This window comes from Mustela lutreola, chromosome 4 (assembly GCF_030435805.1).
Source record: "Mustela lutreola isolate mMusLut2 chromosome 4, mMusLut2.pri, whole genome shotgun sequence".
Lineage (NCBI taxonomy): Eukaryota > Metazoa > Chordata > Mammalia > Carnivora > Mustelidae > Mustela > Mustela lutreola.
In genome coordinates, this window is record NC_081293.1 from 193,582,568 (window position 1) to 193,594,822 (window position 12,255).

Sequence of the window (12,255 nt, forward strand, 5' to 3'; positions counted from 1 at the left end):
CGCCGCGCTGAGGCCGTGCGTGAGCCCGCCCGCCCGCCCGCCCGCGGGGCTGCGTGCTCTCCGCGCCCCAGCCCTCCGCGCCCCAGCCCTCCGCGCCAGCTGACAGGCGGCCGGGAGCCCCTCCGAGTCACGCCGCCCGGCCGCGCGGGGAGCGCTCGCCCGCAGTGTCCCCGGCGGCACCGCCGAGCCCGGCGCTCTCCCCCCTCCGCCCCTGCAGCCCCCGCTCCTCTCTCCTGCCTCCGCGCCCGGAGGTGCTTCCCCCCCCCCCCTCCCCAGAGGGAGAGGGCGGGGTAGGTCCCCTCCTCGGCTCCCCCTCCCTTTCCTTCTTGGTTTGAATTTCTTCCCCCCGGCATTTCACTGGCTCCCGGAGCGAGAGGCAGGAGCCGCTCGGAGCGAAGAGGAAGCCTGCGCCTCCCCCGCGGCTCCCTGCCCGGCCGAACTGGAGCCTGCAGGGGTGCGGGGAGAAGAGGACGCAGCGAGAGGGGCCCGGCTCTCTCCCGCGCCGCGCACAGCCCACCTCCCCGGGAGAAGCCCACGGAGCGCCGCGTCTCCGCCACGAGCTCTCGGAGTCGCGCGACCGGCCGGCCGACGATGGTGGCGGCCCCGCGAGCCGGCTGCGGGGCAGCGCTGTCGCTCTGGATGCTCGGCAGCCTCCTCTGCAGAGCCTGGACGGCCCCGGCCGCGTCCCGTAAGTAGCCCCCCGCGAGCGCGCGCCGCGCCCCGGCGGCTCCAGTGCCGCATTGAGGTGCCACCCCGGGGAGGGGGGCAAGTCTGGGGCGCCTTCGCGGTTCTGGCCCCCGGGGCGCGCGGGTGTCTCCGGCGTCACGCACCGGCCGCCGCTGCAGCACCGAAACTCCGAGCCCCGCGCTCCCGGCGCCCGGTGCGGTGGGATGGGGTGGGGTGGGGTGGGGGGGAACCGGGCTCCGGAGGCTGGTGATGCTTCTGGAAAGTTGTTCTGGGTCCTGGAGGTGCGTCGGCGACGGCTCGGTTAGAGGGAGTCGTGGGGACGACAGTCTTAGGAGTTCTTTCTCGACTTCGTGTCTTGGTCGTGGAGGGAGTTCGTGGCATTTGGCTTAGGTAGGTCAGTGCGAGAAAAGTGAAGTCAGGGCAAAAATAAGTTTCTTATTTTTATTGACGGTTTTAACTTCAATGAGCACGGATTTGGGGATGAAAGAGGGGCAGGTTTGGAGCAGTTTGGGCACGATGGACTGCTCTTAGCCACCCACCCACCTGGCCACCCCCCAACGACTTGATGGTCATTTAGTACTAACTTATCGGAATAGGAGGCGGAGGATGCAGTGTTGTACCCGAAATTGCTCTGATTCTTTGGCATTTCGGTATGATGCAGTCTAGGGCTCCGGACAGGCAGGACACACCATCAGCAGGGTAGTAATGAACGCGTTTCTTAAGAGTTCTCAGGGAAACGATGCTGTTCAATATGTTGAAGTCTATGTTTTAGCAAGCTTTTTTGAAAAGAAAAGGTGGCTCGTGGTTTCCTGTGGTCAGCAAGAGTAGACAGACGTAGGAGATTCCAGCCCACCTTCTGAATTGCTTTGGAAGTGCATAGTGTGCATGTAGAGAGGCAATGCCTAATCTCTCCTTTGTTTCACAAAGAGTTAAACGCTAGAGAGATTGCCTATGGGAATCTTAGGATAATATTCCTAAGCACATAGTGCTTGTTTATGAGAATGAGTTACTTATTAAAGAAGAATCGTGGAGATTTTAGTGTGAAAATAACTGTTTTCCATTTAGGGGGAAAAAAAAGTTTCGTGTTTTCCAGAATTCATTGTATGTGTGTATTCCTATCTCTTTTTATGAGATCTTGGGATGCCTTGATGCATCTTAACCTATAAGTTAATACTGATGTTCTTGTTCCAGGGTAGAAATATTAATAAGAATAACCATTGAAAAAAGGACTTTATAAGTCGTGCTAAAGACTCTACTACATAGTAATGTGATGTGATGAACCAGTATTACAGTTTTGATGTATTTCCCATGTACGGTATTTGTTTCTCTTTTCTTGCAAGATAGGAAGTCACTAAGTAGCAGTTTGTAATGGACTTGAGAAAAAATTTATAGCTTTTTCACAAGCGGATTAAACCACCAAAAAGTGATATGTTATATATATGTATGTATGTATATATATATATATATATATATATATATCGGTTTTATATATTTAAACAGAAATTATGAAGAAAATGCTCAGTATTAGTATTTATTTACATAAATACTATACATAAACTATATCCTGAGAAAAGTAATCTGATGAAATTTCAATTTCCATTTCAAGATCTAGTCATATAGAACTAATTGCCACTCTTTTCAGAAATTGAATTTATTATAAATTAAATTAATTATATTCATTGTTTAAAGGCCCTCATATCCAGGACTTTTCTTGGGTTTTATGTTGCATCTTTTTGTATACTCTAATTATAATGGATCCATCTGAAACATTTGACATGTATCAAGAATTAATAGCATACATGCAGCCACTGGGTTAATGCATTTTAAGAACAGAAAAGTTGTTTCAGAAACATATTCTTAGTTTTTGCAACTTAGAATTTGGTGATGGGGAAGAACAGAGAATATTACTTTTAAGATAGGTAATACTTACATTTGATTAAGATTTATTAGCTTTTATTCTTTATTGTTTAAATATCTAAAATGGCTTAACTCAAATGACTCAAATGACTTTTTATTTGAGTACAAATTGTGTGACTAAAACCCAGTTTCCCTGCATCCTGAAATCGATTAAATAATAAGAATGATGTAGACTTTATTGATAAGAATAAGCTTGATATAATCTGTGCTTTAAAATTAAATTATAATTTTACACTTAATGAAAATGTTTATATTCTACATGATTCTGAAAAAGAATGATAGTTATATTCTTAATACTGAAAACTGGTAACTACATGAATCTAAGATAATGAACAACTCAACCAGGAGAGGTCATCACAAGACAAAAAGTAGCATGAAAATCTAAAAGTAATGTTTTTATTTGGTACTCATTTAAGAAAAAAATATGATGACGATGCTAAAGCTTTCTGTCCCTAAATAACTTTTTAACATGAGGGACATTTCTAGAAGATGCAGTTAATATTTTTTCATTTGATAACAGTACCATTTTAAATATATTATTTGCTTCTGGCTTATTTCTTTTTCTCTGTTATTGAAAAGTATATTAAAATGGTGTTACTGTTAACACGATGTTTTTTACAACTAGACTAAAACGAAAGAAGCTCATTTCTGGGACTAAATAGAAACAGAATCTAATTGCATAACAGTGCAGATGAGTGGCTGCTAAGCTGATGGAGTCCTATATCCTCCCTGCTTGTGAATGCGTATATACAGGATGCACATGTGAAGTTTAAGTAGGAGATCTTACTCTTAGGAAGTTGCACTTGTTTGAACATACTTGAAAGATGCAGACAGTGCAGTTCTAAATGATGAGGAGTTTGAGCTAGCATTTAATGAATTTAACTTACTCTTAACGTATACTAAATTTTGACTTAAATAGTGCTTTCTGATAAAGTTCATTTATGCTATTTTGTATTATTTTGTATACGCATTAAACTATGATTGCACTGACCGTCACATTTGAAAAATTTTGATTGATCAAATACTAACAAGTATGTTTCTGCATATATAAGTATATATAAATACAAATGTATATAAATACACACACACATAGTAAATCCTTTAGATACATGTTATATAATGTATGTTTAATATAATGTATATACTATATATTTATTCTGTGTAATATATGTGTATATTTATATATTTTCTTACATGTCTTTCAAGGAGTTAAACCCGCTTAGAATTTTATAGATAGGTCTTTTCATGTGCAATTATTTCAAGTAACTAATGCCACAATATCAAAACAGTAGTATGTTGATCTTTTTTTTTCCAATTCATATACCACTCTAAAATGTTATCTTTGAAATAATTAAAGTAAATGTAAACAATATAAATAAATACAAAAGCAAATATTATTAGTTTACACTGAGCTTACACATAATAATGAGCTTGTTTTAATAAAATAAATTTTAATTAAAAAAATGCTTTAGGCCAGCAAAATTCATCGGCTGATAAGAGGCAGTACATTATTTACTTAAACTAAAAAGAGTGTTATTTACTTATAGAAGAGAACTGCATAATCCTGATTTCTTTGTAGGTACTGATATTTAGGGAACAGGAATTTTTGCCAAAATTTTCTCCATTAACATTGATGTTTGGCAAAACCGGCTTAAAAAAAAGGAATCCCCAAATTCAATATAGGCTTTTATTAACTTTTATACAGTTAAAAGCATGTACAACATATCATTTTGAGATAAGTAACATCGAAGTTGTTGGATGCACATTATATTTTATAATCACATTTCTATTTTCATTCTAATTTGGAGGATATTTCAAATTCTATAACTTTTTTAAGATTTTAAATCACTTGTCTTAATTATAAATTATTCTAGAGTTAATGCCAATAAGTCTCTAAAAGTGAACTAATAAGTCTTCTTGTCTGATATATCCTTTTTATGACTGAAATATAAAGGGAATTTGATATGCAGCCCCTTATCTTGCCACTTTTTTTAATATTTAAAAAAAGATTTTATTTCTTGAAAACAATGTATAGAATAAGGAGACATTCTAAGCTCAGAAACTCTTAACTCGTCATATCTAGTGTCAAAATTCTTCATGTTTTTGTGGGGACCGATATTGATGGGATAAAGAAATAAAACATGTAATTTCAAAATTTTCCTATATTTGACTTAAGAAGTGCTTTCTTTTGTCCTTTATTGCGACTTGTGAAGTTAAAGAAGAGAATACATAGTTTAAATCTAAAAACTACAATGTTAGGGAAATAAAGTGGATTTCATATTTCTATGTGTATCAGTATCTGAAATTGAATGTTATCAGTATTTCTAGAGGAATACATATCTTGAGATAAGTAGCTATTAGCAAAATAAGACATTTTATAATCATGTAATATTTGACCATTGAAAGGAATTGTGTTTATTTTTGTCATTTTAATGTACAAATAATGATGAAATGATCTTCATATAGAGAACATTCCAAACGAGAAACTTAGAATCTGAACAGAATGATAAGTTCAAACACTGGATCTCCCCATCTCCTGGGATCTGTAGAACTTGTTGTATGTTTTAGTTCTGACCAACTAAAGATGTTGGGATATAGAGGTGCTACCTCTTTTTCTAACCCAATGTTTTCTTTTATGTGGAGGAAAGTCCACTTGTAGCATTCTCAGCCTCTATATCTGCAATTCACTCGTTCCTTCCATGTTAATTAGAGGGACTTGCCTGCCAGATACTTTGGGTTAAGGACCTAGCATAGCTGAGCACCTCCTTCTTCCTTCCAAGTTGCCTGACAAAGGTATAGATTTTAACTGAAAGACATCTAAGAGTAGGTTATGCCTCTGCAGTAATGTGTGTGATAAATGGAAAGCCTTATGGTGTCTTGGTTCTTCGTATGGCTGGAAAGTTTGTTTAATTTCAGAATTAAGCTTAATGCTTCCCATTGTTGCCACACAGCTAAGCCCTATTCAGCAATTATTGTGTAAAGGGTGATATTTGCTCTCCACCTGTGACTCCTATTCTAATCTAGAACTCAGGCAGAAAAGAGAGTGCAATTCATTGTGCCCTGTCAAACCCAAAGGTATTAAAATGCAAGTAATAAGCTTATTTAGCATTGAACTAAATGAGCACGAGAATATTTTGCATATTTTAAAAACCAGCAATGAAATAACACTCATTTTTCCCTTTGATGTTAAGTCGGAGAGTTGAATTTATTCTAGGACCTCCTAGAGCCCCTCCCCCATTCATTCATTCACTTATGCGTATTTCTGTTATTAGTGATATTTATTTTAGAAAGACTTTTGGAATACCATTTCTTTACCCGTGGTCAATAACATTACCATTTTAAATGCATCTTGTTTCTGGACTTTAGTGGCTGCATGTTGAACTGACCTTCCCTGTTTAAGTATCAGGGAATTTGACAGACCTTAAGTCAGTAGCTTCCTTATGTCCGTGTTCCTTCTGCACAATCATGAAGAGTTAGACATCTTGGGTCAGTTATTCTTAAAAAAAAAAAAAAAAAAAAAAAAGAGTCATTAGCACTTTGAAAACAAAATTGATAATTTCCTCAATTGTAAATTTTGATTAAAAAAACTCTTATAGTCTTATTTAATTCATTTTGGGGGTAGACTATTCATAAAAACAGCTTGAAGTAACTGATTTTTTTATAGCTCTCCAGATTTTAAAACCTCCCATGATAGTAGGAAATCTGGAAATAAAGATGTATTCATTGACTCTGAGTTTGCTTGCTGAAGATATCATATTTTTGGTATACAGTAAAAGTGCTGAAGGAGTATAGAAGAGCTCCTAAGGGCCATATTCTACATTTTACTTATGATTTAAGTTTGTTTGAAATATCCTCACAAACATGCATAGCGATATATTCTTTAATGTTTTCATGTTTAGGAAGGAGGTAAAACTACTTTCTGGGAATACGTTTACCAGGAAAAATAATCCCAAACATATATTAAGTTCTCTTTCCCTTGGAATTGGTGGTCTTAGTGGTCTGGGAATGTGAATTATGGAGAGTGGCAGGGGAGATGCGACCTGCACACTGTTAGGTTCCCTAAATCTCTGTAGTGTGGTGCATCTACCCTAGAATCAAGTTATATAAAGTTTAATTAATTCACTTCTGTGCATTAGATGTCATGTCAAAAACGCGTGTAAAAAGAAAAACTTGGCCTTGACTCCTAATTTTCTACTAACTACTATTACGATGTCAGCTATGTCATTCGATTACATTATTCTTTCAAAGAAATACAAGGAAAAAGTAAATACATACATGCTGAATTAATAAAACAGCTTATTATGAGTGAAATATCATGATTTGCCAAAGGAAATAATACACTTACCTCTAAGAATATTCTTGTAAAATAGAAGGTCCTTGCTGTTACTTGTAAATCATATAGACTGAAAATGGTTATGTTGAACTTCCATAAAACATATGTTGATTAAATTGCATCACACTGTTACCTCATATTACTGGGAAACAACCTCTTAATGAGAATCAAATTATTAAGTAAACTTATAAGTAAAAATTTACCTTCATATACTTCATATATTTTTTCTGGGTATTGGGCAAAATATATGAACAGAAGAACTACATGTGAAAAAATTTCAGCCTAATTATGTCCCATGGCAAAAAATGTGTTTAAGAGTATCATTTGTTTAGAAGTTTTTGGTTACACATTAACAATGGTCTATGCTTCATTAAATTCCTTAATTGCTAATACATTTTAGTTCAAAATTTATAGATTTTTGTAATGTATATGAAACAGTTTTGGTTCAAACAAAAATTAATATGTCTGGAAAATCATGTGTGAATATCAATTTTTCTCAGATGATTAAGTGAATATGCTAAAATTAATTATTTAACATAATCAGCTGATCTAAGAACACATAATCCTTTTTTTTTTTTCTTTTGGTGTGCCCAGAGGCACGATGACCCAGGAGTCTGGTGCCACCGTCAAGGCAAATGTTGTTAATCTAGCATGATATTTTTTTTTTTCTCAGCGAGTCTGAATATGGCCATAAAATCATATCTCCTTCAACACATTGTGCCAGATAACTGTGCATAATCTCTTGAGATTTGATCTATATGTTAAAACTTTATTTTTCTGTTACTACAGAACTCATGTTCTGTAAACCATCACCAGAAGTCTTCAGCTGACTTTTGTTAGTGCTGAAACACAGTCTTCACTTAAAACCCTTGATTAATATTCAGTGTTCTCTTATGAAAAGAATACTTAGGAGAATTTATTCCTGCTTTTTTAATGATGAGATTTCCAAAAATAAAATTTCATCATGCCTCATGTGCCATGGCGCCACAGGCTGAGTGAGAAATACTATGCCATTGATTTCCAGTTCTCTGCCTAATATTGAATTTCAGCTTGCATCAAGGCAACATTTTATGGTTAATTAACTGCTTGTGTAGAGTTATAGTAACAAAAACCTGTTATTCTAATGTTTCTATTTCAATGATAATAACGTTAAATAATAATACATATGTCATTTATGTTCTTCCTCATCATAGTAAAGTGATTTTACAGTGCAATTCTGTCTTTTGGTACTGTTAGCATACATTAATAGTCACGTGGCAAAAATATTTATTTAAAGCTATGTAACATATTTCTGGAAATGCTTTGTCAGATATGACTAAAAGCTTTTTAAAACAGGTTGTAAGGATGGGGCGCCAGGGTGGCTCAGTGGGTTAAGCTGCTGCCTTGGCTCAGGTCATGATCTCAGGGTCCTGGAATCGAGTCCCACATCGGGCTCTCTGCTCTGCAGGGAGCCTGCTTCCTCCTCTCCCTCTCTCTGCCTGCCTGTCTGCCTGCTTGTGATCTCTGTCTGTCAAATAAATAAATAAAATCTTTAAAAAAAAAAAAAAAGGTTGTAAGGAAATTTTGCCGTCTGTATCCAGAAGCATAAATATTATTGCCATTACTGAGTTTAAATGATGATACCCGTGTAATCTGGAACCATTATTTTCTGTATCAGTTTCACGTGATGTCTAAACTGTAAAGCTTTTCTTGAGAGTCTTGTTGAGAGGAAAGCTTTGACTTTAATGGCAGTGGGAAAGTATTTATCTCAAAAATACTTGTCATTTCTAATGCTTAAATATTTCCTGTATCTATTCCCTGCTCTCACTCACATCACCACAGCTCCCGTGATGATTTTCAGCATTTCCTCTCTGGACGTTAAGTTGGTAAGCTCCCGGAATGCCCCCTTGCTTCCAATTCTCTCCTACTTGACCCTCGATGACACACATCTTCTCATCGTAGCCGACTTCCCTGGTTCTTGCCTAACTAACCCTTTGATGTGATCTCCCCTGGCCCACCATGTGCACCCCATGACCTCCCCAGACTGAAATCCTGGCATTTCCTCCTGTACAACACACTGTTCCCAGTCATGTTTCTCTTATGTGTTCTCACTTCCATTCTCTCCTTCTGGAACCTTTTTCTATTTCATCTATGCTGATTTTGCGGAAACTCATTTATGGTGCAAGCCTCAGAACTCTGGAGCATATGGGAGATATGCTATCACCTCCCTTTGGTGATTTGGTATCATCACAAGTAAAATTGTAGGAAAATAATAAGCATTTTTTTTTTGCTATCTGGACTGACCAGGAGTGATGACAAATAATGCAAGTCATCGTCAATTATCTGATGATAGAGTAAGAAATGATCCCGAATTACTGACAATAGAAGAAAGGCAAGAAATCCACTCTGAAAGCATAAAACACAGATACTTGCCATCATTTATACATGAATATTAATCAGTTGTTTCAAGGGAAATAATGAAACCATGCTTTGAGAGCTCTGTAATTTCCCAAACCTTTTTCCTGCATGGCTCTATTTTGTAGCATTTTCTGTACTTCACTTAAGCCATATCATTGGTCAGACTCCTCAGAAGTCAAGTCTGACTGCCCTTTTCAAAATACGTTGTTTCAAAGAAACACCTGTAATCTGCATGCAAATCAAAGACAGGTGTCAACAAAATAATTATTGTGCCTAACAGGTACTTGAAATAGAGTGCTTAAGATGTCAAAAAATCTTGTAAATGATAGAGGTAGTTGTAGAGAAAGTTGATAATTATATATATTTAGTGTATAATAATCTTAGCATATTAGTTGATTTTGTCAAAGTTGGTATGGAATGTCAGTGCATTTCATTTTGATTTTTAACATAACAAAAATATCCTTTGGCAAGTACCAAAATAGGCACTTATATTTTGTTTATACTTTTAACTCCCTTCATCCCTACATTGGAAACTTTGTTCATGCTGTACTGCAACTTTAAATTATCCCCCAGGCTATGAGATCCTTTTCTTTTCAAAGCCCTCCATTCGTGTGAAGGCTGTTCCCAACTGTATATCTTTCACTGTGACTCCCCTAGCTTTGCCTATTAATAACAGAAGTTACTCCCTTACTCTCTTTTCTTTAACCTTCAGGGTCACAGTCTACATTTTGTACTTAGGTTAACAGGTATAAAGGTGTGGTTGTATTAAAGAAACTAGACTTCTGTAATCATCTTTTCTTTTACCGGGCACTGTACTAGTTGCATTGAACTCGCTGCATAACATTAGTCAATTACCTCTTTGCTAGAAAGCTCAAAGCATCAGGATGCTCAAAAATTTGAAAGCTCACTGGTTTCGTTTTTTTATATAGTTCTTACTTTGATCAAGTTCTACTGACATAAAATCTGTATCCTCACAAATTCTGGCTATTAGCTGTAGTTGGGCTTTTAAGGTAATAAAAGCTTAATATTTACCTGATATTCTATTGCCATATAATATTTGGAGACAGATACCATAGTATGATTAAATATAATTTTAATATTAATCACTGTTTTTATAGATGGCTAATTAATATGTCAAAGATGAATATGTCCATTAAGAGAAAAGACTATACATGAGCAGCATTAAATAAATATAATCAAATTGAATTGAAATGGATTAGTTATATAAGAGCTGTATATAAATTGTGCATATAGCTAGGTTGTAGCTAAAAGTACAGCTGTCTTTTCTTAGTTGTATTTTTATAGCAAAAATCTATAAATCAGAAGTAATCAGAAGTAATATGATTTTAATATATTAGTTATAATAAAGTTTCTCTATATAGGTAATCATTTTATAAGAATACTAAGAAATGACATGTCTGTATGAATCAAAACAAAAATGATTATTTCAGAGCACTGTCATTCAAAAGGAACAGGGATATTAAAGTTATTTTAAAGGGTAGTTTGAACCTATTTGCTCAATGTGAAAGGCAACACATTCTTGAATTATCTGTTCTTTGCCCAAAGTATATTATGAGTGTATATAACTGCAATTTGATTAGTTTTCATATGGTGAAGAACGTGGCTTCATGTTATATAATTACTGTATACAATCATCTGAGGCCTTTAGTTTTACAGAGATTATATAATCACCCAAAATATAAATTTTGGAATTTAAAATGTGTTATTCCTGTACATTTTTTAGATGATACATGGTAAAATTAGAGTACCATATTCACTTTTATTTTTTATTTTTATTTTTTTTAAGATTTTTATTTACTTACTGACAGAGAGAGATCACAAGTAGGCAGAGCAGCAGGCAGAGAGAGAGGGGAAAGCAGGCTCCCTGCTGAGCAGAGAGCCCGACGTGGGGCTCGATCCCAGGACCCTGAGATCACAACCCAAGCCAAAGGCAGAGGCCGAACCCACTGAGCCACCCTGGCACCCCCCACATTTCCACTTTTAAAAAGAGATTTCAGAATCTTGTAAAGAAAAATGACATTGTTCTTTTATCAAATTGGCGCCCATAGAGCTTTTTGTAAAAGGCTCTCAGATCTGTTGTTTGTTCATTTATATGTCTATAATTACAGTATTTAGAGCATCTCACACTGAGTTTGTTTCTACATATTGAACTTTCAAATGACAGATGCACCAGTGCCAAAGACAAACCATGTCAAGCGACAGAGGTTTCTGCCTTCCTGAAGTTGACGATAGTTGGGACAGCAGTTGCCTAAGAAATTGTGACAGTTGGACTACTCAGTAGCGTGCTAAAGACCAGTATGTTTGGGAAAAATTAGTGACCTGGGTCTGGAGCTGAAATGATTTCTCATTATTTTATTTACTGTAGTATTCTATGCTTCCGCATCACACATTAAGTTTCCGAAACTTTAGTCGGAAAAAAAATGCCACCCAATAATTCGCTTCTGTAAGTCCCACATCCTCTGCAGGGTCTCTTAACTCTTATTTCAAAATTATTTTAACTGTAATATTTCACCCTAGCACATTACCTCAGATCCCCCTTATATATATTGGGCATGTTAAAATTTAAATTAAAATTATAAATCATCTCTGCTGGTCCAGGAGTAAATTTATCAGCAGGTGATTAAGGTCCTTCCCATTATGACATTTTAGCTGAAACTTAAAGGATAAGAAGGAAGTATCCAAGAAAAAAGAAGGGGAAGAATGTTCCAACCAGAAGATGACAGCTATACCATTCTGACATTGACTAAGTTTAGACTTCACTCTGCTGGTGAGGTATTAGGTTGTTTTGGAATAAGTCGTTTTGTAAAACATGTGAAAAGAAAGTTTTGGAAGAGTAAAGGCACTGCTTAATATTTTATCAGCAAATAGAAAATAAGGCTTTATTGGTTGAAAATACAGAC

At 36.9% G+C, this 12,255-nt stretch overlaps 1 protein-coding gene across 1 annotated transcript in view; it reads left to right on the plus strand.

Moving 5' to 3' along the window:
* Nucleotides 1–498: 498 nt before the first annotated feature.
* The window catches only part of CNTNAP2 (contactin associated protein 2), a 1,947,395-nt gene continuing 1,935,638 nt past the window's right edge, over nt 499–12,255 (plus strand). Inside the window, exon 1 of the mRNA XM_059172148.1 lies at nt 499–688. Coding sequence (XP_059028131.1) covers nt 592–688 — 97 coding nt within the window. The 5' untranslated portion in view covers nt 499–591. The remainder of the gene's footprint in view (nt 689–12,255) is intronic.